Consider the following 27,529-nt stretch of genomic DNA (forward strand, 5'->3'; position numbering starts at 1 on the left):
AGTCCATGGAAAGATGTGTCCAACCTATTGCTAATGGTGAGCATCCTTGAAGAAGACCCACAGGAAGACGTCGAGGAGTCTTATTCTTTGAACAAACTGAGCAGGAGGCAACATACGCAGCAACATCAGAACGAAGACCTGACCACCAGAATTGTCGTAAGAACCATGAGGAGGCAATGTAGTGGCACGCAACTTGTCAAAAACATCTAGGAACTCCTCTGGCAATTGAGATACCGAAGAAGTGACCGAAGAAGGGACCACAACAAAATTTCAGACCTGCGCCAGTCGAGACTGGGATTGTGCTTTTGGAGCCAGGAATAACCCAGAACAACCAGAAAATGCAGAGAGTTTATCACCTGGAACTGGAGGGTTTCAAAATGGAGAGCCCCAACAGCCATGGAAAACGGAGCAGTTTCATGAGTAACGAGTGCGGGCTGAAGGGGCCTGCCATCAATAGCAAGCGGAACGGACCGAGGCAAAACAGGAATGGAGTGCTATGATACAAAAACACTGTCAATGAAATATCCCGCAGCACCAGAGTCAACAAGAGCCTGAGTGGCTATGGAGGAGTCCACCCAGGAAAGGACAACCATGACCAAAGGTTTCTCCTTAAGCGGTTCCGGGGACGAAGATAAACCACCCAAGGACTTAGGTGTGAGCGTTTCCCGGCCGTGTAGGACAAGACTTCAAAAGGTGGCCCTGTAACCCACAATAGAGGCATAGCCCCTCCCTCCTAAAGGCCCTCTCCACCACGGAGAGACACTTGAATCCCAACTGCATCAGCTCAGCAGTACCTGGTGACTCAGGACCAGGAGGCATGGGAGGAAAGGGAGGCATGGGTGGGAATGAACACGTAGGGGACAACGAACAGGATGCTTCAGCAAGCGATCCTTGAAAGAGGGCCTCTCTCTGAGTCTGATGTCACTTAGGATCAAAAAAGACACAAATGCCTCGAGATCCTCTGGTAAATCCCTGGCAGAAACTTTGTCTTTAATCACATCAGAGAGCCCATGAAATAAGGCAGCAACAAGGGCTTCATTGTTCCAGCCTACCTCTGTGGCAAGCGTACAGAACTCAATAGCATACTGAGCAACAGATCTTGTACATTGCTGAATGGCCATGAGTCGTTTAGCAGCAGAGGAGGAGCGAGCCAGAACATCAAATACCCTTCAAAAGAAGGCCACAAATTCAGGGTAATTTGAAATCACAGGTTTATTTGTCTCCCACAAGGGATTAGCCCAGGTAAGAGCTGTATCAGAGAGTAACGAGATGAGAAATCCCACCTTAGCTCTGTCAGAGGGAAACGCCTGAGGTAACATCTCAAAGTAAGTGCCCACCTGGTTCAAAAACCCTCTGCACTGAATAGGATCGCCTCCATATCACTTTGGTAGAGGTGCAGAACCAGACATGCTCCTGGTAGGCATAGGTGCAGCAGCGGAAACAGGAGCAGCCATAACTTGCAGGACACTTTGGTCCAAATGTGCAGGGCTAGTGCAAATCGATCCAAGCGGTGATACTGTACATCCATCCTGGAAATGATGGCAGGTAAAGGTGGATTATTATCACCATCAGGATTCGTGGCCTTTGTGTAATGTCAGGATTCCAGGAATCAGACTGAGACGAGAAGTGCAAAAATAATCACACCTTTATTAATAGCAAAAAAATAATAAAAAGTCCACAAGTCAAATAACAAGCCAGGAGTCAAAACCAGAGCTGGTAGTCAGACAAGCCAAGTCAGGAGCCAAAGCGAATAGTCAGACGAGCCGGAATTAGCAACAAGGAAAACAGCAGAGTCAGGAACAAGCCAGGGATCAGGAACCAGGAAGGATGGCAGGCAGCCAGGTAATACACAGGAACTCTCACAAACAGGTCTGACAATGCAAAGGCAAAGCATACTGAACAGAGGCCCTTTAAATAATAAGTGATGCCATCACAATTCTGACACTGCACCCTGTCTCACACGGATGATGCACACCAGTCTGGCCATAAAAAGGAAGTGCAAGAAATGAGCAGCATCCCCCACAATGCACCATAGTCAGGAAGAGAGGTGAGTAAAATGGCTGCCAGCAGCACATGGCAAACCAAAGAGGAAAAAAACCCTGACAAATTTGCAGCAAACCGGGTACTGGCAAACAGCTGCCAGTATCTAATATGGCGGCAAATAGTAGAGGGAGGAGGGATAGAAAATCTGAGTTGAGCCCTCTCACATTATGGGAGACAAAGCAGATGCTTGTTCAATTCTAAATGCAGACAGTGTATGCTGTCAGCATTCAGCGATGTCTGTGGGACATGATCCACTGAGCGAATCATGCCAGACAGATACTTGGTAAATCGACTTTATTGTGTTAATTAAAGCAAAACAAAATTAAAATCTGGAGCCCACCTTGTTTTCCTCCAAGAAACTCATTGGGTGAAGGGCGCAACAATCCCCATTCAATCTAAACTGTACCCAATAGTTGAGACTGCCAGCTTCTCTCAGAAATCAAGGGGAACGGCTATTCTCATACATAAAGACGTCGCCTACGAGAGCATTTTTGTTGACTCTGACCCCCAGGGCAGATACTTAATCCTTGTCTGTAAGTTGGATGGTGTTGTGTATACACTGGCCTCCTACTACGGACCCAATAAACAACAGATCTGCTCACTACGTAAATTCCTCCAGAAACTGGAGGCTCTGCGACAGGGTCTGTTGCTCCTCGCTGGAGACTTTAATGTTGTGTGGGACCCAAACTTGGATAGGCGGTCGGATACGACCCGCAAATCAATTAAACCAGTAGCTGAACTGTCGCACAAATTTAGAAATTTGATCTATCAGTTTAATCTATTTGACATATGGCGCGCCCTTAATTCTTCGGCTCGCGATTATACCTACTTTTCGTCGGTGCATCGTCCTTACTCACGATTAGACTTCTTCCTTTGCGACCCGGGCCTCTTGGACAGTGTGACTCGAGCCTGGATCCCTCAATGCTCGTGGTCCGACCACGACCCTGTGTATATTAATCTGCGCTCCTCTACGGAACTCCATCGATCCTCAACATGGCGCCTACCCCCCCATTTATTCACAGCTCCTGGAATAGAAGCCTCTATTACCAGGGATCTTGCGGAATATCTATCTTTCAATGATACCAATGAAGTAGATGACTTCACTTTGTGGGCCGCGCTGAAGGCGTACATTCGGGGGTCGTTCATGAAACTAGCAGCAGCCGAGAAAAAGCGCAAAGGGGAAACCTTGGCTCAGCTTACTATGAGTCTTCGTAAGATCTCTGAGAAGCATAAGATAAACCCCACAGAAGCGCTGTCTAAACAGTTAACGGATCTTAAGACACAGATAGTTACACTTGAGACCGAGAGGTCAGCCACGAGGCTCTTACGGCTTAAAGAAATTTATTACCACAAAGGTAATAAAGCCGATAGACTCCTTGCCAATAGGTTACGCCAAAAAAACTGCAGCAGCACGTATTCCCTTGTTGAAGGTGGACGGGCAATGTATTACAAAACCCACAGACATTGGCAATGCCTTCGCAGATTATTATGCTTCCCTGTATAACTTGAATCAGGGAGACTCGACTCTCCCCCCAACGCCTGAAACTATCGACACATTCCTAGCCTCATTGAATCTTCCTTCGGTACCTCAGGACCGCATTGACTCCTTACAGAGTCCCATTTTACAAGCGGAAATTAAGAGGGCTATTAAATCCCTCAAAGCTTTCAAATCGCCGGGGCCGGATGGTCTGTCTGACTTATTCTATAAAAAATTTCAAACCCAGTTGATTCCTATTTTAGGGCGTCTTTTCTCCTTGGCAAATGCGCGGGGAACCTTCCCGGCTGAATTCTTACAGGCCACCATTATCACTATCCCAAAACAAGGGAAGGACTCGACGTTATGCGGAAGCTATAGGCCAATTTCATTACTGAACCTCGATGTCAAGCTCTATGCCAAGATTCTGTCCGCGCGCCTTAACTCCTTACTACCTATACTGGTCAACCCTGACCAAGTGGGTTTTGTCTTACAACGTCAGGGTCCGGATAATACTCGAAGACTTCTGAATGTCTACTTTGAGGCCCATAGATCACGCCTACCCTGTGTCACCCTGTCGTTGGACGCGGAAAAAGCCTTCGACAGGGTGAACTGGGACTATACAGTATGTTTACCGTGTTACGAAGATTCGGTCTTCCGGAGCCTTTTATCACGGCGATCGCAGCGTTGTATTCTACTCCATCGGCAGTGGTTAAGGGCCTAGGATTCTGCTCCAATCCTTTCTTGATAACGAATGGCACGAGACAGGGGTACCCATTATCCCCACTCATATTTGCCCTTATGATGGAGCCCCTAGCCGAAGCTATCCGGTCCTGCCCCCAGATCAAAGGGGTCAACATACACCACATAGTGCAGAAGACGGCTCTGTTTGCCGATGATCTAACAGTCCTCATATCTGACCCTCTTGCTTCTCTCCCCCATCTCTTCTCTCTGTTGGACAAATTTACCCTAGTTAGCTATTACAAGCTAAATGTCCTTAAAACAGAGGCTTATGCAATCAACATCCCGGAAGAGACTTTCAATGCGCTAAAGAGTACATACAAGTTCTCATGGTCCACATCACATATTAAACACCTGGGGGTCTACCTATCCCATAATATACCGGAGATGATTGATTTAAATTTTACCCCTCTGCTATCAAACATTGAAAAATCCATTGGTGCATGGAATGTCCCATCGTTGTCCTGGCTGGGCCGGATAGCAGCTTTCAAAATGAGCCTCCTCCCGAAACTTACCTACTTATTTCGATCTTTATCTATCCCAATCCCTAGACCTACAATCTACAAATTCCAACAATTGTGCAACAAATTCATATGGCGTAATAAGATCCCGAGATTAGCTACTAACATCCTACAACAGCCTTTACTGGCGGGTGGAGCGGCTGCCCCCAATATTCTAAAATATCACGAGGCAGCCAGATTGTCTCATGTGACTCAATGGAGCGCCACCTCGGAGAGCCGATGGGCCGAGATTGAACAGGCATCCCTTCCAACAGGGTATACCCTGAGAGATCTGTTATGGATCCCCAGACATTCTAGACCCCCTACCCTTTTGGCCAACTCTATTGTAAAATCAAATTTTAAATTCTGGGATAAGATCCGCAACCTCCCCTCGATAGCACCTCACCCTTCACCATCACACTCACTGAGAGGGTTGTTGCTAGCACTACCAGACTCTCATCCCAATTTATGGCTTGCTTTGGGCCTAACCAAAATAGCAGACCTTTACGTGGGAGATAAACTGCTCACATTTCAGGGTTTTCTTCGGAAGTATAGCCCCCCCCTCTTGCATTTTGAGTTCTGGAGACTATGCAGCCTCATCATCTCTTGGGGCTTTGATAAAGGCCCTCTAAGAACCAAAACTAACGGAGGTCAGATGGGACTCCCCGCCCCCCCTGCTAGACTCCTATCTATCTCATATCTTGTACTCATGAACCCCCCAGTCTTCTACAAATCCCCCCCAGTGCGTCAATGGGAATCTTCCTTAGAGGTCATGCATGAACCTCAACAATGGCGAGCTGCGATCCAACGCACCAAAAAAGCTATACATTGTACAACTCTGTATGAGTTGTTTCTCAAGGTCGTTCTCCAATGGCATATGACTCCAGTCCGCCTTTTTAAAATATCGTCTGTTCATTCACCGAAGTGCTGGAGGGGGTGCGAGGACTTGGGATCCCCCCGCCATATTTGGTGGTCCTGCCCACATATCCAGCCGCTATGGCAAGCGGCAATCCAGTATTGTTCTTCAGAAGGTATTAAGTTACCCATGTCACCAAGTATTTGTCTCTTTCACATCTTACCCAGGCAGTTAACCCTGCCTCAAAAAATGTTCTGCATTTACCTATTCTTAGCCGTTAAACTAGCCGTCGCCCGTATGTGGCTACAGGATGTTTCGCCCTCCTGGGAGCAAGTGACTGATATCTTACACTTTGTCAAGAAAATGGAATCCTATGTTTCCCACATTCATGGATCAGAAGACCTCCAGATCAAAATCTGGACATACGCCCGGAATGATTCTCACTGCCAAAAACATGGGAGACTCATGGCTTTCTGCTATTGGTCTCTCCTAAAACTGCATGACCTACTCATTTAGGTCCCTACTCCCTTCCCTTGCATGAACCCCTTCCCCTCCTTACCCTCTTCCCTGCAACCCTCCCCCACATGCCCCACTCCCTTCTCCCCTTTTTTTTTTCTCCCCCCCCCCCCCCTGTCTAACTGTTTGACACAGTCTCAGTATAGTTGATTGGTACGTCTGACTCCCAATAATAGATGGTCAATATATAATGTTGGTGATATATGCTATGATATAACCTTTATATTACACGGACAATGCTGACCTCTTTGGACTACTAAAACGATGTCTGCCTCCTTGTGGATATTGGCTACTAATACGCCCACCTGGAGAGGTGGCGAGAAAGTTCTGGAGATTAACAGGCAATGGACTCTGACACCCAGCATTTCCTGCTATGCTTTTTCTTGTATGTATCTGTTCTATACATTGTAATGTTCTACAAGTGTCATACTATGTATTTTTGTTATTCATATATGCGCTTTTGATGTTCTTATGTTCATTCATCCATATAAACAATAAAAATCATTTATAAAAAAAAAAAAGAAGAATTGAACAAGCAGTACTGGTGAACTTCTTGTGCAATGCCGTCCCCCGCAGATTCATGGCCAATCAAGATGCATGGCCAATCGGCCACTATCAGGGGATGTCAATCAACCCTATCATATCTGTATCTTAAGGGACAATAACCCAAAATGTTTGTTTCGTGATTCAGATAGAGCATGCAATTTTAAGCATCTTTCTAATGTATTCCTATTAGCAATTTTTCTTCGTTCTTTTGGTATCTTTATTTGAAAAAGCAGGAATGTTAAAGTGATGGTAAGTTTCAGACTGTAAGAATGTTGAAATAAAACATATTAGTTTGCAAGTAAAACCACAATATATATATATATATCACAAAATAACAAGAGTATTGCATTGAGCAATGATACTTTTTTATTGGACTAACTATACATTTATAAGTTGACAAGCTTTCGGAAGAGTTCCTTCCTTTATGAGAGAGATAGAGAGATAGAGATTAAAAAGTTTATAATGCTAATTGGATTTGTCTGTTCCTCTGCCCCCCCTTCATTTCCTTTTTTGGCTGGGCTGTGATGTGTAGAGCAGTCACATCCACTCTCTACATAGACTATCTATGGGCTTTAAAGGGGCTGGATTTCAAGAATGTCAACTGACACACATGTCGATTGGATGGGCCGGAATATCATTGTAATAAAAGCATTACTATATGCACTAATTTAACCCTTTCACAGATGGATTTAAAATATATATATATATATATATATATATATATATATATATATATATATATATATATATACATACATATATATACATACATACATACATACACACACTAGTGATGTCACGAATTGTTCGTCGACGAACATAGCGCGTTCGCCTTCGCGGGCGAACATATTCGATGTTCGATCCGCCCCCTATTCATCACCATTGAGTAATATTCTGACCCCGTACCTCACAGTCAGCAGGCACATTCCAGCCAATCAGCAGCAGACCCTCCATCCCAGACCCTCCTACCTCCTGGACAGCATCCATTTAAGATTCATTCGGAAGCTGCATTGTTAGTGAGAGGAGGGACAGTGTAGATGCTGCCGATTTAGTAGGGAAATCTATAGCTAGGCTAGTGTATTCTGTGTCCACTACAGTCCTGAAGGACTCATCTGATCTCTGCTGTAAGGACAGCACCCCAAAAAGCCCTTTTTAGGGCTCTTTTTTTTCTACTGTGTAATCTAATTGAAGTTGCCTGCCTGCCAGCGTGTGTGTCAGGCTCACAGCATATACTGTGCCCACTTGCCCAGTGCCACCACTCATATCTGGTGTAACAGTAGTGTAGATTTAAAAAAAACAGCACTTTTTTGACTGTGTTAAATAATAGCAGTCAGTTTCCTTCACACGTGTGCGTTTAAGTGCCTGCCTGCCAGGACACAGTGTCACCCCAGTGCAACTCATATCTGGTGTAACAGTAGTGTACATACCTGATGTTTTAAAGCAAGTTATTCCAAACAATTTAGGAATGTTAGGTGATTTATGCCCTTTATGAATTAAAACCAGACTCTGCATCAACTATGTAATTTTCCATGGGAGTTTGCCATGGATCCCCCTCCGGCAGGCCACAGTCCAGGTGTTAGTACCCTTGAAACAACTTTTCCATCACTATTGTGGCCAGAAAGAGTCCCTGTGGGTTTTAAAATTCGCCTGCCTATTGAAGTCTATGGCGGTTTGCCCGATTCGCGAACAGTTGTGGAAGTTTGCGTCCGCCAACGCAAAATATTAGGTTTGCGACATCAGTAATACACACACACTTTAATGACAAAGGTAACATTTATGGCATTTGATTATTTAAAGTTTATTATCACTTTAAGATCGCTGCTTAACTGCTGTTTCCGGAGAGCCTGAAGGCTCGCCCGGAAACAGATGTATTAGGCACCATACGGTGCTTAATAATTCGGCCCCAACGTGTTTCGATAGAGGGAAGTCCTGCCATATAAATTTGATAAAAGTATTTTTGTAATGTGGTAGTTACATAATAGTGTGATTTGAATTGTTGCTGGCTCCACAACTTTTCATTTCAAGAGAAAGGAAAGTCAAAATTAAAGGGACATGAAGCCACAAGTTCTCTTTCTTGATAGAGCATACAATTATAAACAACTTTCCAGTTTACTTCTACCATTACATTTTCTTCATTCTCTTGGTATCCTTTGCTGAAGGAACAACAGTGCACTATTGTTTGCTAGCTGAACACATCGGGTGACTTAACAACAAGGGGCATATATGTGCAGCCACTAATCAGCCGTTGCTGCTCCTGAGCCTACCTAGGTATGCTTTGTTTTTCAACAAAGGATACCAAGAGTACAAAGCAAGTTTGATGATGGAAGTAAAATAGAAAGTTGTTTAAAATTGTATGTTCTAGCTGAATCATAAAATAAAAATGCTGGTTTTCCTGTCCCTTTAAAGTTTCATTATTCAGATAGATGCACTCTCAGGTCTTCCACAAAAATCTTTAATGGAACGTTTTCGGGGGTTCACAACCCCTTCATCAGCATCAACATATAATCAAATATCACAATTTATAGTGTTTCAAACAGTGTCTCACCAAACAAGTGTTACTCCAAAAAGTGCGCCAAATATTGAGTGTGGAACGCATCTTGTGTTCCACTGTGATCATGCCTACCGGAAGTGATGTTATCTCACTTCCGGTTTTGCGGCATGACAATATTGAGCATACAAGCAGTGTTATGTATTGTGCCTTTATACATTCACTTTTACACAATCTAGTGTAATATGAGCTTCAATATGTAAGTGCAAAAAGTACCTTTTGGTATGTTAAGAGTCTGCCTTAGATCGCTATGTTATTAGCTCTGATCGGCAGGTTGAGTGTAGTAGTGTATACAAGTCGTCATAGCAACTGTAGCTATGGTTATGATACAAACCCAAATTCGTGTCTCAACACAGTGATAAATTGCTTAGTGTAGCAAGCATTTATAAGTGACAGTAAGTACTAAACATTCTAAGTCACATTCATGCATAGGTGTGCGCAGTAGTATATGTACATAGATAAAAAATAAAATAAAGTGGCGATTCTTGCTATACTTTTTATCAATACATATAAAGATGTAGAATTACTGCAAAATAATAGGTGGACTCTTTGCAGGCTATACATCCACTGAATCAATTTGCAACATTATTCTGTTATGTTTTCCAATAAACATATGGATAGATTGGTGATGTACTATAATTAATTGGGCACAACTTTTTATATAAGTACCCAAAAGTTGTAAATAAATCAGTACATCTATTTATCTGTATATTTGTGGTATGGTACAAATATTTAGCCCAATAGAGATGTTCACTTAATAATATAGTGAACTCACATAGAGACCTAGATTATCATGCTGGAATAAGGGAAGGTATATTTGATCATGTCAATATTCATGATCCCACCTTTTGGATGTGTACCACAATGTGTCATACAGCTAAGCCATGTCCCAAATACTAGAATAATACTTGATGGTGTATCGAAATGTATCTTAATTACATCTGAAATATAATCTCTTATTACACCAAGATAAGCAGGTAAATAAGTCCAGCTTATAGATGACCAAGTATGGACAGATAGAAAAGGTCCATCCTGTTACTCCTTAGTATTTGTGAGTATATTGATGTATCCCCAGCATAAGATCTAAGGTGCATAAGTAGGTAATTCTACCTCAGGGGCCAGGCTTCCACAACCAAGGTAAGGGGATTCCCCTCCACCCGTGTGTGTCGTAAGCGACCAGCTCGCATCGCTCAAAAGAGCAATGGAACTGGGAGCTACATGTAGCCACTATGACCCTGGGTTGTACCCCAAGCATGTAGCACTACCTTATGGAATCAGATAAGATTTTTAAAGTCTGGGGTGGTATTTAATCCGCCTGGATGTATGGTTCACAATTTGAAGATTCACTGGGCTTCACGTTTAAGCAATGTCTTGCTCCTATCCCCTCCCCGATCCAATGGGGGTATGTGGTCAATGAGGATATAACGTATGGAAGAAACGGCGTGACCTTGCTTGGCACAATGGCGTGCAACAGGCTGTTCAGAGTCTCCCTGTTTAAGTGCAGATCGTATTGCATGCCTGTGATTTGCCATTCATTCACGTAACGTGCCTGTAGTTTTGCCCACGTAAAAACACGAACATGGGCAGAAGAGGAGGTACACTACGTGTGTAGTGGTACACGTAATGGAGTGTTTAATCACATATCTCCGATTAGTGTGTGGGTGATGAAAGGTTTTGGTACTGACCAGACCATTACACGTTGTACAGCCTAAGCATCTGTATGATCCTTTGATATTTATTTTAGCCCCTGTGGTGTAGCTGGATTTCTGATCAGTGCGCATTAAGAGGTCCTTAAGGTTGGTACCCCTCTTAAAACCCACCATAGGTTGTAGCTGCCGAGTGAATATTAATTTTGGATCAGACGCCATTATGGGCCAGTGCTGATGTAAGATACGTCCCGTGTTCTTGGTGGTTGGAGTGAATGTAGTGGACATAATTAATCTATTGCTCGTGTCTCTCTTTGATGTGGGCTTGATCAATTCATCTTGAGTGAGTGAAGATGCTGTGATCATGTTTTCTTGAATAATAGAGGATTTATACCCCCTCGCGGAATCTTTCTCCCACTCCTGCCAGTTGGGAGACCCCAGTCTGCATCTCTGAATTGTTTCTCATTGTTATCACAAACTGAGATTTGACTATGCCCTTTAAGAGGGCAGGGGGGTGACAGCTGTCAGCACTCAGAATAGAATTACGATCGGTTTGTTTATGATATAGGGTAGTGCCCAATTGGTGTACCTTTTTAAAGACCGTCAGGTCCAGGAAGTTAATAGACTGTATCAACGGTCATCTTAAATTTAACATTGCTAGTGGCCATGTTGTATTTTTCAAACCAAGTTTGTAGTTCCTCCATGGTCCCCCGCCACACCATGAAGATTTCGTCAATATATCTGTAATAGCATACTACTGCCGAAATGGTAGTATGCCACAGATACAAATTTTCAAATTGGGACATGTATAGGTTGGCGTATGCGGGGGCCATGGAGGAACCCATGGCTGTACCAGCCGTTTGCAAATAAAACTTACTTTCAAATCTAAAGTAATTTTTATACAAACAAAATTCTATCAAGGAGAGAAAGTATTCAACCGGTGGACCCTCATAAAGAGGGTTATTAGTGATATGTTCCTCAATTGCTTTGAGACCCCCAGTGTGGGGGATAATGGTGTACAGACTGTTGATGTCCAAACAGACCAATAGGTCTTCAGGTTGGACGTCAACAGTATATATATATATATACATATATACATATATACATATATACATATATACATATATATATATATATATATATATATATATATATATATATATATATATATATATATATATATACACACACTCCAATGAGTGCACGTGATGAGTTCCATATAGCGTCAATGACATTTATTTAAGGCTCAATTTATATTTGTTTTCAGTAAGTGCAATACTGTTTTATTGTGTATTTTATTTACGTTACGAGTCTATCATTTGTGGAAGTTGAACTTGTATTTTCAATTCAAGTTTATCTTGGAATATTTTACTTAGAGCTCTTAGCTTTAAATTTGTGCTTTAAATGTTTTTCAAAATGTTATACATTATTGATCACTAAAAGGCAGCCGTGTTTGCTCAAAATGCCTGCATGATTCCTTAACCTACCTAGGTATGCTCTTCAGCAATGAATACCAAGAGAATTATCAATCTAAAAATAGAGGTTTATTTGGAAAGTTGTATGCCCAAGATAAATCATTAAAGTTTAATTTTGAGTTTACTGTCTCTTTAAAAAGGTAGTGCATGCAATTTTAAACACATTTCCAATTTACTTTTATCATCAAATTTGCTTTGTTCTCTTGGTATTCTAAACCTAGGTAGGTTAATATGCTAAAATGAATGTGTCAAAAGAACTGAAATAAGGTGGCAGTCTACAGAAGCTTAGATACAAGGTAATCACAGAGGTAAAAAGTATATTTATATAACTGTGTTTGTTATGCAAAACTGGTTAAAGGGACAGTCAACACCAGAATTTTTGTTGTTTAAAAAGAAAGATAATCCCTTTATTACCCATTCCCCAGTTTTGCATAACCAACTGTTATAATAATACACGTTTTACCTCTTTAATTATCTTGTATCTAAGCTTCTGCTGACTGCCCCCTTATTTCAGTTCTTTTGACAGACATGCAGTTTAGCCAATCAGTGCTCAGTCCTAGGTTACTTTACGTGCCTGAGCTCAATGCTATCTATATGAAACATGTGAACTAATGCCCTCTAGTGGTCAAAATGTATTCAGATTAGAGGCAGTCTTCAAGGTCTAAGAAATTAGCATATGAACCTCCTAGTTTTAGCTTTCGACTAAGAATACCAAGAGAACAAAGCAAAATTGGTGATAAAAGTAAATTGGGAAGTTGTTTAAAATTGCATGCCCTATTTAAAACATGAAAGTTTTTTTTGGACTTGACTGTCCCTTTAATGGGTAATAAAGGGATTATCTATCTTTTTAAATAATAAAAATTATGGATATACTGTCTATTTAACTTACACTCATCTATAACACCCATCGTGTCCCTTAATATATCTCATCTCAGTAACTGTTAAGGTGGTACATTTTAATCTGTTATTGAAGTATTCAATTTTGGTGTAGGTTTAAAGCTAATGTACAAGCATAATTAAAGGGACATACTGCATGCTTTAAAAAGGTTAGAGTGGATACATTTTGTATTACTGACACTAACTTTATTTGTGATAAAACCCTTGCAATAGGATTAAGCAGAAAGTAAATTCTGTTCAGGAGCCACAAGCTGTCACTCTCGTGCAGAACTGAGCTCCTGGTGATTGGAGATTTGGTTAATTGTTGCTTCTCATTGGGTCACCAGCGGTTTCCCATAAATGACCTTGTGCGTAAGACTTTATGGTTAATTCCTTTGTGGGGGGTTTTAAACACTGCCATCTAGGGTTCATAATGCAATATTACACAGTATCGCAAAATAGGTACTGTAATTTTTTTTTCTGTTAGAAGGTCCTTTTAACATTGTATATTTGCTAAGCTTTGCAAAAGAGTTAAAGAACTACAGCAATTATTTTAATAAATAGCATTTCCTAATAAAGCTTATAATCCGTATTACCCCATAACAGTTCAGCACACTACAAATCAGAATATTTTATTACTGTCTGGATAAAATACTGCAACTCTTGCAAACCACAAAGTCCTTGCTTGGACTAGTCTAACAACAAGTTAGAGGATCTATAACTAAAGCACTGATAAAATATTTGGCTTTTTAATATGTTTGCAGTGTACAAAAGCTCTATATTGACGATACACAAGTTGTCCCCTGATGAAGGGGGTTTAGCAATTATCACTTACACAAGAGATAGCGTGTGTTTGCATATATTGAGAAATTGATATCTACAAAAAAACAACAACTATTAAATCAACAGAAAATTTCCGGTACTAAAAAGGTTAAAGAATAAAAGTTAATTTTAAGAGTTGTAAAGATGCTATGCTAAAGACACCAACTCTAATATTAGAAAGGGAAATAATGAAAATATAACATTCTTTATTTTGCCAGAGCATGTAAATTTTGGCACAAAGGACACTACAATGCTATGTGTTTAACAAATGCAAAAGGGTTAACTTTGTTGTCTCAATCGGCAGCATCAGTCACACAGCAGGGTCATACAGCTACCACTGCTGACTGGGTCAGGCAGAGTTTCTGATTGCGACCAGCAGAGGTCTGTGGCTTCATAGTGGTACTTTAACCATGTGTTTAATTCCTTTTCTACAATTAAACAGAGCATTCTAGGGTTGCTATTGCTAAAATGACATATTTTAACCTATTAGAGCATGTCATTTTGCACTATAATGTCAATTTAGGCATTAAATGAAAATTTTAAAGGAACATTTGAAGTCAAAATTACAAATAGATTAAACAGAAAAAAAACTTCCAATTTGCTTCTTTTGTAATTTATCTCTTCTTCGTGGCAACACTTGTTGAAACATAGTACTTTTCCATGGCAGCATACTGAGATATGCTCAAGTGTACGCATGTGTCTTGAGCACTATATGTATAACATTGTTACAAAAACTACTGCCATGCTGCACTCAAAAAACATATGCTCGCTCCTGAGTATACCTCAGTAGGCTTACTAAGAAAAGACCTTAAGTTTCAAGAAATAATAATCAAGAGAAAGAAGAAGAACAATTGTTAATAGTAAATTGAATTTTTTTTACTGAAATGCCACTGACCAACTAAACCCATGGCACAGCCAACACAGCCCATAGTATGCCCTGACAAATGTATTGTAAGATCTAATTTTGCCTGGCCTACCTTGACAATGCCTGTATCACCCCGACTCCAACCATAGACTCTAAGGGGGCAATTTATCATAGTAATCAACCTGCAATTGCGCCCAAAACTACGCATTTGGAGATTAAATAACACACACACACAGTATATACTTATCTCCTAAGTCTGAACAGCATTATCTTCTTTTTAAAATAATTTATAATCATCATGTTACACTGTCATTTGACTATAAATAATTGTGCTTCATATGCTGGACAGAGTAATCAGTTTGCATGGAAGATTACAAATCTGAGGTCAGTTATAATAACTTAATTAGTCAACATATGGTAGGAAATTGCACATAAAAATCATAATGTACTATTTAAAAGCATACATCACATGATATGTGACTGTCCTCTTTCTATCCCATGTTCCCAATAGCTGTAACATTCTGACCTTTTTAACTCTTGTATAAATAAAAGAAAAAACATTCCATGTTCTGTTTCTAGTCAAATATTAAAAGGTTTTAGGATAGCTCATTGGGAGGTGTATTGTCAGATGAAAAAGTTTATTTTCCATTGATTAACTCATAGCATCTACCTTTGTACCCTTTAGTTACATAAAACTTTTAACTTTATACTTTGTGCAGGTCACCATTTTTGACGCATACCAGCAGCAATGATCCTAGAACTTGAAAATTGGGGGCGATAAGATTGCCAAGAAGATTCTTACCAAGGTTCAACAGAGGATGTCTAACAAGGGGCAACATATTGTCAATTTGTCATGAAGATTCCAAGAAAAATCAACATAAGATACATTTTAAGTGCTGAGAGGTAGCAGACTGTCTTGAATATGCCTAGAATAGTTTAGGTCAGAGGTGGTTCTGGGGGGGGGGGGGCAAGAAGTGTAAAGCACCCCCTATCTTCTATTTTGCATTCCCAATTGGGCCGGAGAGAGAGAAAAAGAAGAGAGAGAAAAAGGAGAAAGACAGACCACAACGATCTAACCACACCATTGGGTCACCTGGCACTGCTCTCACTAAACCTCCCCCCTGCCCTGAACCTGTACATGCCAACATTACAGCAGAGGGGTGTTATGTTATACATTGTAATTAATGGAAAGGCAGGCAAAATATTCCAAGCAGCATTGGCGATGTAAAGTAAAGGATACCTTTTAAATATAAAGCACAGAGCCTAATAACTATACCTATATACCCCTAAACCACCATGACCCACCACCGCAATCTAACCCTGCACTAACAAACTGGCAGTAGCCCACCACAATAAACTTCCTAACCTATTAACCCGTAAACCACCATAACCCACAACCGCAAACTAACCCTGCACTAACACCTAAACTGCCAATTGCTCGCTGCAATAAACTTCCTAACCTTTTAACCCCTAAACTGCCATAACCCACCCCCACAAACTAACCCTGCATCAACTAAACCCTATGCTGCCAACAGACCACAGGAACAAACGTCCTAACCTATTAACCCCTATATCGCCAATAGCCCACTGCAAACACCCTACACTACTTGACCCTATACTAACAATATCTATTAACCCCTACACCACCACAAACTACCCCTACACTACTTAAGCCATCTATCCCCCAACCTCTAAGCTACAATCCCATAAATTATGAAAAATAATAAACACTAAATTCACAGAAAATAAAAACAACACTACCAAAAAAAAGTCATTAGAAGGTCATTGCCTAAAGTGATATAGCTCTTTTTCCTTGAAAAGAAATCCACAAACCAACATACAAGTAACCCCTTAACCCACCCAAAAAAAAAAAAAAAGGCTAACTAAATATACTCCAAGGATTGCCTGGGCATTTGACTGGACATTGCACTTAGAACGTTTAGCTTTTTTGCTGCACAAAATAAAACAAACATTAAAAGCCTAACACTCAAACACAAGGAATGTATTCAGCAAACTTAAATATGTCTCCTTCGTGCTTGTCAAGTGTTGGCGTTCTGTGGGAGTTAACTGGGCATTCCAGGGGGAGTAACATATAATTTGATTGGGATACATTGCTAGTAATGCAATATAATCCAATATCTGAAGTACAGGTTGCCAGCCATGTTTGTCTTGCCACCTTTTCAGTGGCGAAACTTTCCAGTGTGAGGCAATTAGTGTAGGTTTAGGTAATGCAAGGTCACACAAGCATTATTGTTCCATCACAGAAACAGTGTTTGGTTTCAGTGAGCTCACTGTCTGCACTGCTATTTCGGCGATGTTTAGCTGAAGTAGCTCTCCCCAATTATATCTTATGGGAAACACATCGCCATGCGCCAGCACTTTGGCTGCCCTCCTTTTTAGAAAATAGACAGACCGACGGACTGCAAGCCCAGAAAGGCAGTTTCTTGACTCTCTGTCAATGTTTTAAATATTGAGACCTTAGACAGAACAGATCAAAAGTTTGGGTACAATGCCCTTAAAGGGACAGGTTACCTGTACGTTAAAAGATATTTCATCTGAAAATTTCCTCAGTAACCACATCCCACTGTAGAGATATTTTAAAAAGGGACACTAAACTCAAAATTTAACTTTCATGATTCAGAAAAGGTAATCAAGGAGGTAAAAATGATATTAATATAACCGTGTTGGTTATGCAAAACTGGGGAATGAGTAATAAACTGATTATCCATCTTCTTAAACAATAACAATTCTGAAGTAGACTGTCCCTTTAATAACACTGTGTAACCCTTTTGAGAGCATTGGTAGTGCATATGAGATGCCTAACGCTGCTTTTTCCCCTCAATCTCTTCTTTAGACTTGTGCATATAGACGGTAGAGATAATCTGTGGTGGAATTTGTCTGAAGGGGATAATCAAACGTTCCTTTTGAATAAAAAAAAAAAAAACACAACAACAACAAATAAATGCATGGGGAAAACAATTTAGTTGATTAATTTGTGAAGTTCAAAATATTATTGTAAAGACAGGGAAGGGTTTTCTGCAAGGGCTAGATACAAGTGGAGCGCTATTTAGCGCTAATAGAAAACTTTTTGTGCATGTCGGGTTGCGCTGGTATTAAGAGTTGAAAGTAAAACGTTATCGCGCTAACCTTATGCGTGCAATATGCCTAATTTACAATATAGTGTGCACTTTCATATATTCACCCATAGAAGTCAATGGAGGAAAAAAAAAACGCCTCACTCACGTGCAAACCCGATTGCATGTGCGCTAACCCGACATGAAAATATGAATATTTCACATTCAAATGTTTTACACATAGCAGAATATGTTCTATTTATTCATAAATACATATGTCTACATATATCTGATGGTGTTTTGGTACAATATACATCTATGAAATATTTACAGTAAATACATAGTTAAACCTTTATTAAATATAATTATTGCATAATTTTATTTTTTTTCCCCCATCTACATATGTAAAGATAGATAGACATACATACACACACATACCTTTATTACGCACTCACTCCCTCAGCCGTAGCTTATCCAGTGCCTTGGTGTCTCCTTAAAGCCATGTACAAAAATCCTCTAAATGAAAGGGCACTCACAGGACTTGACAAAGGAAAATATCTTTATTGCATATAAACCCTCATAAAGTGTCAGTCAACGTTTCGGCTACAGTTTTAGCCTTTTTCAAGACAATCAAAGTCAGTTATGAAAAACTCTTGGCGTGTCCATGCGCAATTCTTCCATACTACGCCACGGAATGGTGCATGGACACACCGAGAGTTTTTCATAACCGACTTTGATTGTCTTGAAAAAGGCTAAAACTGTAGCCGAAACGTCGACTGACACTTTATGATGATTTATATGCAATAAAGATATTTTCCTTTGTCTATATATATATATATATATATATATATATATACACACAAAGAAAACTCGATCCTCAGGTCAGTGTAGAAAATTAAAAAGTCTTTATTAGAAATCCATTAAATTCCCTGGAGGGGTCCAATACAGCAAGAAAACATTGAGCACTCAAGCTGACATGTTTCGGCTGGGTGCCGTAATCATAGCTTCTGTATATATATATATATATCAATGTTAAAACTCTTTGCTTGCCTGTTTGACTTTATATCTTTGAGCCCTTATAACTTTTTTTGTGCAAAGATTTATTTTGAATATTTTTTATTAGATGGTGTTATGAGTTTAACTGTACCTTGTATTGTATGTTGATGTGTTTTGTGCAACTTTTTTGTTTAGCAAAACAGTTAACCAGAGCTCTGAGCACGCTATAATTATTTTAGCGCAAATCAGGATTGTGTTAACTTTCAACTTGTAATACCAGTGCACAAATCATCATGAAACCCCAATATCTTGCGCTCCACTCATAATCTGGCCATTAGCTGGGAATGGTTTCAAAAGCTTGGATTTACATTATTCAATGTCCTTCCCAGTTGATCGATTCCAGAATCAGCCAATAAGTATGTAAGCTTCCCTTTTGTTTTTGGCTAGTCCTTAACCCATTACAAATTCAGAACAACCCCCTCAATGAATATCATACAAAATTAAATACAAATGTCTTCAACATTTTTGTTTTGTCTGTAAATGTCCCCCCGCCCCATCACATATTTACATTTTTTTCTGATTACACACAAACCTACTCCTCTTAATTATATGTCTTAATTTGTATCAAGTGTAAAGAGTAACTACTTATTTATTATTACACAAAGACACACATTTTTTTTAATGCTTGGGATAATGCAGTTGAGAGCCAAATAATATTTATCTTAGTTTTTAACATAGTTATATAGAACATTTCCTAGAACTATCAATGAAAAATGGAATAGTAAAATCTGCATACCAATATAAAAATTATGAATGCAGCATACATTACACCATAATTAGATATAAATTCCCATGGGGTGAAAGGAAGTCTATTAAGTATGCAGATAAAGTGATTTCCATGTAAATGAATGGCTAAATTCATATTAAGTTCTGTTTTTAATTTTTCCCCCCACTGAGGGCAAAATGCCAGGGTCGTAGGCTGTCCTTAAAAAACACTCCAAATTCTAATTTCTGCAATTCATTATGTATGTTAATTGCAATGAAAAAAATGCTTGTAGGTCAATTATATGTTCCATACAGCAGATAATTTGCTTAGCTATATAGTTTAATTTAACATATATACACTTAATATTTATGTAAGCAGACTTTTCAAATATTTTGTTCTAATCCTCAGCACATAGTATTATATTATTAGTTATATACACATATATATTTCTATTTTGCTCTGTTTATAAAAAAAAAAAAAGGTGGTAGATTAATGGAATAAACTTTCAATAAATGTGGATAAAAAAAAATGTAAGGAAATTTCAGAGTGCATGCAATAGACACTACTATACAGAATAATATGCACAGATACTGATCTAAAAATCCAGTATAAACATTTTAAAATCTTACTTAGAAGCCCCCAGTTTAGCACTGTTAAAAAAGATTAGCTGGAACACCCACTGCAAGTGGTTCTATAGCACCAAAAAGCAGACTCTTCCCCTCTCCTCTGCATATGAAAATACTATTTACACAAACAGGAGCAGGCTGGAGTAGGTATACATCAGTAAACTTCTAAAACTTTTGGGTTTGGTTATGGTTAGGAGTCTGAAAATCAGTCCAATGTTATTAAAAAAAAACTATATTAATAAAAAACCCCACACACACCCCCACCTGTATAGGTTATATAAATGAATCATCTACAAAATCATTCATGATTCAGATAGCGCATGCAATATTAAACAACTTTCCAATTTACATCTCTTATCTAATTTGCTTATTTCTCTATGTATCATTTGATAAAAAGCATACCTTGGTAGGCACAGGAGGTCAGAGCTAGCTGCCGATTAGTGGCTGCATGTATATACCTTTAATAAAAGATACCAAGGGAATGGACCAAAATTGATAAGTTATTTAGAAAATTGTTTATAATGGTATGCTCTGTCTGAATAAGGAAATAAAGATTGTGATTTTCATGTCTCTTTAACCCCTTCGATGCGCATGATGAGGGATTATCATGCACATAGCTACCTGTAGGCGTATAACGAGCCCTTTGTCATGCAGGGGTATCGCAGATCAAACGCTATTTTCATGATCCACCTCGATCATGTTTTCCTGGACAGTTATGAGTTATACATGTTGCAGTGTGTGTAGGAAGGAACATGTATTTGCTATTCATTTGATGTCCAGAGGCAAAATACATGTTCCTCCATGTACCCCCTGCAGCATATATAACTCATAACTGTCCAGGAAAACATGGCTGAGGTGGCAACTATACCCTCACTTCAGGCCAGGGATGATCGTTGGTGGCCTAGTGGGGGGCACTGCCAGGCTTCATAGAAATGCTGGGGACATCACCATGTGTGCATGTGGCGATATCACAAAGGGGGCAGAAACAGGAAAGTTCTTCAAACCCCTTGATCTCAGCTTAGTAGCAGCTACAAACCGCCAAGACCACTCATTTGATAGAGAATACCCTGAAGTACCAAACAAAACATTTTTTAAAAATAAAGTAGCAAAAACACAAAGGGATTTGGATTTGCTTGGGAATTGCTCATATGGGCATTAAACAAAAATCTGGTATGTGTAGAGACCACTAATAAAGTTTATTTTCTAGCAGACAAGACCCTTTTTTAAACAAAATAAATAAATTATTTGTGTCTGTATAGTGAGAACCTTGCAAGAAAAAGTGCTTTTATTTCTGTTCTGAATAATGGGGCCTCTCTAATCTATATTATAACCACCAAAAACCCATTATGCCCCCTATTTCACATGTGGCTGCCTTTCATGACCATTTAGTAAGGTGATCACAGTAACAGCAGTGGTCACTGGGCTTTTTTCAGTATTATTTACTAAATGGGCTGGCATCTAAACTTACATTCTTGCATTTCAAATAAAGTTACCAAGAGAATGAAGAAAATTTGATAATAGGAGTGAATTAGAAAGTTGCATGCTCTATCTGAATCACAAAAGAAAACATTTGGGTTCAGTGTCCCTTTAAACAACTTGAGATTTTAGTATGAAAGGTTTAGTTATGGACAGTAAAACAAACTTTACAATATACTTTCATTATTTATTTTGCCCTCTTTTCAGGAGATTTAGCTCCGATATTGTGGCTTTTCTAATATTTTCTAAACATGCACACTACAGTCTTCCCAAGACTAACCCTGTTACATACATACATCAAATTGGTGCTAACGGATAACAACTGCAAAACAATTCAACTTATACTAACAATATGACTGTTGCTAGCCTTGTCAGCTGCAGACTCAGGAAGCCAGAATAGGCTCCTCCAAATGAGGCAAATAGTGGCTGGAGTTTGGCTACGCAGCACAGTCAGCCTTGAGACTTCTGCAGTGTGATGGCAGGGTTTCCAAAATGGCCAGAATGTTGCTGTACAGAAAGTTCCTAGCCTCTGGCTTGGACTAACCAAGGGAGAAGAATGGCTTACAGTCACAGAGAAGAAGATACTGTTGCTCTTATTTGGTGCCAAAAAGAGCTCTGTGCCCAGTGGCACAGTGAGGTATAGTTAACTTCCTAATTAAAGCAGCACAAGCAAGAAATGCTTGTGCAATGCTAAATACCGACAGCGTATGAGGTCAGCATTTAGGGAGGTCGAACGGACAGGATGCACTACAGCGAATCATGTCCGCTCGAGCTTTAATAAATCTACCCCCAAGAGAACAAAGAAAATTTGATACAAGTAAAATTGGAAAGTTGAATAAAATTACATGAATCATGACAGTTTAATTTTTACTTGACTGTTCTTTTAACCTCTTTGTGTGGGGTATTTAGTTTCTGTGCTGTCTATGGCCCTTCAAAATCTGCTACCTCCAGAAACCCCAATCATTTTAGCTTATATTTGCCACAAGAATAAGCCAGGAGAAGCCTTGCTCCCCTGCTAGACAACTAGCGATCATTGACTTGCATCATACAATAGAACTATTGCTCCAACTGTGTTCCCTCCTAAATCCAGCTGCCTTAGCCCTAGGCTTTCTTGGCCTAATTAAAATGATGTCCCATATTCTATGAATATTCTGAAATATTAATCTAATCAAGCTTAAAAAGCAGGGGTGTAATTAACCTCACTGGACCCCAGTGCATAGGGTGTGATGACCCTACTACTTATTAAACAGTGCCTTTTCTGGCTTTATGATAGATATTAGTAGAAGCTCAACCGGGAGCCACATAGCAGCAGGAAGAGCTGTGTCTCTGACTGTAAATCGTCCTTCCTTCTTGGAACTCAATAGAAGGTATGAACTTGCGAAACCTTCCTGTACAAATATGGCAGCAGGTTTTTCTGTACAATAACACTGACAGCCATCTTGGAAACACAGAACCATATCTGTAAAGGCAAGTCATACACATTCCTTATACTGTGCGCCCTTTTTTACAGGGAGGTGAGGCACAGAGGAGCCAGGCATTAATTCAAGTGGAGTCCGAGCACCACCAGTTACCCAAAAGTGAAACCATTGCAGAGTCAGATGGGCCTACAAGAAGTGAAGGTCTGAGCTCAACCGAGACCTCTAAAACCCCTGATCAAGAGAATCAGGGATGAGAACTATCAATCAACAACAAAAAATATTAGCAAGATTCCCTTGTTAGTGAGCATTTTCTTGTTCAAAGACACTACAGAGTGTACCAAATAATACATTAAGACTACTGTGCTTAGCCCATGCAAAGCAACAGTGCAATAATAGAATCTAACACATTAGAACATACCTTTTATTCACCATGTCCCTTTAATCAGTGTATTACAAACAAGGTTTGCAATGTTATACATTAGCAAGGGCACTAGATCGCAGCGCTATTTCCTATCCTGTAGAGCTTCAAGCATGTGCACGCTACCTATCTAGATATCTCTTCAACAAAGAATGTCAAGAGAACAGGGCAAATTTAATAATATAAATTGGAAACTTTTTAAAATTGTGTTTTCTAACTGAATCATGAAACAAAAAATCCTACATTTTTTGTTTTACTTAAGATGTGATGTTTTCATTAGCAGAAGTATAATTTATTTTGATGCACGGCCAATCCCATCATTAGTCACTGTTCCTCCATACAAAAAAAAAGTAAAAAAAAATTGTGGACGTCCCTGCTTTAAAAATGTTAAAGGGACACTATACCCAAACATTTTCTTTCATGATTAAGGTAGAGAATATAATTTTAAACAACATTCCAATTTACTCCTATTACCTAATTTGCTTCATTCTTTAGATATACTTTAATGAAGAAATATCGATGCAGACGGTGAACCAATCACAGGAGGCATCTATGTGAAGCTACCAATCAGCAGCTACTAAGCATATCTAGATATGCTTTTCAGCAAAGCATATCAAGAGAATGAAACAAAATAGATAATAGAAGTAAATTAGAAAGTTGTTTATAATTGTATGCTCTTTCTAAATCATGAAAGAAAACATTTAGGTTTCATGTCCCTTTAAATTCCTTCATGGCATGATTGCGAATCTCAGCTCTAGATTGTTATTGCTAGAACTCAAGGTTAATAATGTCACCTGTTATCTCTCATATTTCTGCAATATGATAATTACTTTCATTGATATTACTAATGCAACAAACACTCATTACACTTCGTTGTGAAGCTTTTACATTTCACTATATAGTTAATCCTATGAACAATTTGGTATTATTAGTTAATTTGCTTAATTCTCTTGATATCCTTTGCTGAAAAGCATATCTAGATAGGCTCAGTAGCTGCCGATTGGTGGCTGCACATAGATGCCTTTTGTGATTAGCTCAACCATTTGCTTTGCTATTTCTTAAACAAAGGATTTGAAAAAATGAAGCACATTAGATAATAGAAGTAAATTGGAACGTTTAAAATTGTATTTTCTATTTGAAAAAAGAAAGAAAAATGTTGGGTTTAATGTCCCTTTAAGAACTACAAAACATTTAGAAATAAATTGATTATTTCAAGTTCCTAAATAGAACATATGCCACTGTTTTAAAATAATAGTAATTCCATAATTTACACAGCACTGATCAATATTACTTCAAAATTACCACTCCTATGTCTCCTTTACAGCTGCGTTTTGGATCTATTTCGCAACAAGACAACTTTGAAATATATAACTGCACGTGTTGTTTACTTTAAAGGGGGAAAAGAAAAGAAAAAAAAAAAAAAACTACACACACCTGCTAATTTTCTTTTAAGCCCCATAACTGCAGGGATCCAAGTTACAACAATATGCAGTTATCATGAATTGCAATAGAGCATTCTTTCATTTTAAAACACATTATGTATGCACAAACATCTGTTGTAAAGGAAAAGAAATGCAAAAACAGTTTCAATACCTCTATATCCAATGGATCCTTGCTCAGCACACGTGCCATGGTACTTGTGATCTGTGGTTAATAGGAAAATTGGGGAAAAAAATATATAATCTGATAATCCAAAAAATATATCACAAACTTGTTAAGTGTCAAACACTGCTGAACAAGTCTTTTTATAAAAGAGTAATGCAAGTAGAAGGAACAGCTTACTATAAGTAGGTGGGTCTTCCAACCATAACATGTGACTAATATTTAACTTGCTTGACATGTTGAACTTTGGTCATTAAAAATAACTTGAAGGTTTACAGCTGTCCTCAGTCACTGTTGATTGCAAGCCAAAAACATGGTGTGTATTGTAGCAAAAAAGATGGTACGTTGTTACAGAATTTAGAACACATTTATTTTTTATAAATACATTGAATGTGACACACTACCTGGAGCATATTCATCAGTTCAAAAATAATTGCTAAGCATTGTTACACTAAGCTACAATATGTTCAAAGTAAATAGGCTTTGCAAAAATGCATTTGTAACAATTTCAATCCTAATATATATATTGGACATTAAATAAGTCCCTAAAGTGTTTTGCATGAACAATTTTAACCCTTTCCTGCCAAGGATAAAGAATCTACATCGGAACAACTTTTCCGATGTAGACAAATTGAAATCACGCGGTCGTGCACACGATCGCGAGATTTCAATTATTGGATCGGGTCTGGGGGGCGTCCCTATAATGCTAGCAACGCCCTCCAGACCGCGATCAAATCCAGGAAGCTCAGAAGGCTTCAGGACAGCCGTTAGCTATGACGTTGTATTCTGTCATAACGGCGATAAAGCCCAGCGCCGTTTGGACAAAATACAACGGCATAACACCGTAAAAGGTTAAAGGGACATTATAGTCATTTTTAATACATGCATTAGAAATTATTCACTGCATTTTAAAAACATATGTACATGAAATAAATGTTTTAACAGCATTTAAAACTGTCATGTTATAAATATATACATTGCTTTGCTTGCTTGGGATGCACCCCTTGAAAAATATCTTGTTTATTTACTCTCTTTTGCTGTGGCCAATTAGGAATGTATATAAATGAACATATTAGCCAATCACTTGGCAGCATATAAAATTCTCAGGATTATAAATTCTGCAGAATGCACTCCAGCCTTTATGGAGAACATTTTATGATTAATGTCTCGTTAAAAGGGACAGTAAACCTAATGTAATTACAACATTTTCTGCATATTTCCAATAGATGAACGTATCACCAGAGTCTAAACATTATTAGAACAGTTTAACACCTTGTTTGCTGCTTTTTTTTTCAATAGTCAAACTCCTACAACCATTTTCTTATTTGGAGAAGCCAATCCAGAGTCTGAAGAAGGCAGGGCTTGCTATTGTCATTGATTTAAAAAAAAAAATATATATATATATATATATATATATATATATATATATATCAGTTGCTTGGTGTAAGCAGAAATGATAAGATAATAAAGTGTAAATTAAGGAGATATATGTGGCAAGTCTAGGCTTTTGAAAGGGGACAAAATGTTTAAAGAAATATATTGCAAAATTCCTTTACTATGCATTATTAATATGTTTTAAATACTTATAGAATTAGTCAATACATTAATTAAAATAATATTTTCATTAACCCTTTTCATTAGAGACATTTGTGACCTCTTTACTAATCCCATTTTTAAAAGGGTAATAAACTCAAATTTATTCTTTCCTGATTCAAATAGATCATGCAATTTTACACAACTTTCAAATATACTCCTATTATCATTTTTTCTTTATTCTCTTGCTATCTTTATTTAAAAAAGCAAGAATGTAAAGGTTAAAAGCCGGCCCATTTTTGGTTCAGAACCTGGGTGGCACTTGCTGATTGATGGATAAATATAGCCCCCAATCAGCAAGAGCTACCTAGGTGTTAAACCAAAAATGGGCCGGCTCCTAACCTTACATTTCTGCTTTTTAAAATAAAGATAGCAAGAGAATAAAGAAAAAATGATAATAGGAGTAAATTAGAAAGTTGTGTAAAATTGCAAGTTCAATCTGATTCGTGAAAGAAAGAAAAAAAATGGGTTTAGTATCCCTTTAACCCCTTAGTGACCAGACCATTTTTCAATTTTCTTACCATTAGGGACTAGGGTTATTTTTTACATTTTTGCTGTGTTTGAGTTTAGAAATGCCCAATGTTTACATGTTCTTTGCTTTTTTGCAAGTTATAGGGCAATAAGTACAAGTAGCACTTTGCTATTTCCAAAC

The 27,529-nt window shown here is 38.7% G+C and overlaps 1 protein-coding gene across 1 annotated transcript in view; it reads right to left on the reverse strand.

The window, feature by feature from the left end:
* Nucleotides 1-25,416, reverse strand: part of DPYD (dihydropyrimidine dehydrogenase) — a 1,643,387-nt gene extending 1,617,971 nt beyond the window's left edge. The window contains exon 1 of the mRNA XM_053694067.1: nucleotides 25,276-25,416. Coding sequence (XP_053550042.1) covers nucleotides 25,276-25,314 — 39 coding nt within the window. The 5' untranslated portion in view covers nucleotides 25,315-25,416. The remainder of the gene's footprint in view (nucleotides 1-25,275) is intronic.
* Nucleotides 25,417-27,529: the final 2,113 nt, after the last annotated feature.

The sequence above is a fragment of the Bombina bombina genome, chromosome 10, assembly GCF_027579735.1.
Source record: "Bombina bombina isolate aBomBom1 chromosome 10, aBomBom1.pri, whole genome shotgun sequence".
NCBI lineage: Eukaryota > Metazoa > Chordata > Amphibia > Anura > Bombinatoridae > Bombina > Bombina bombina.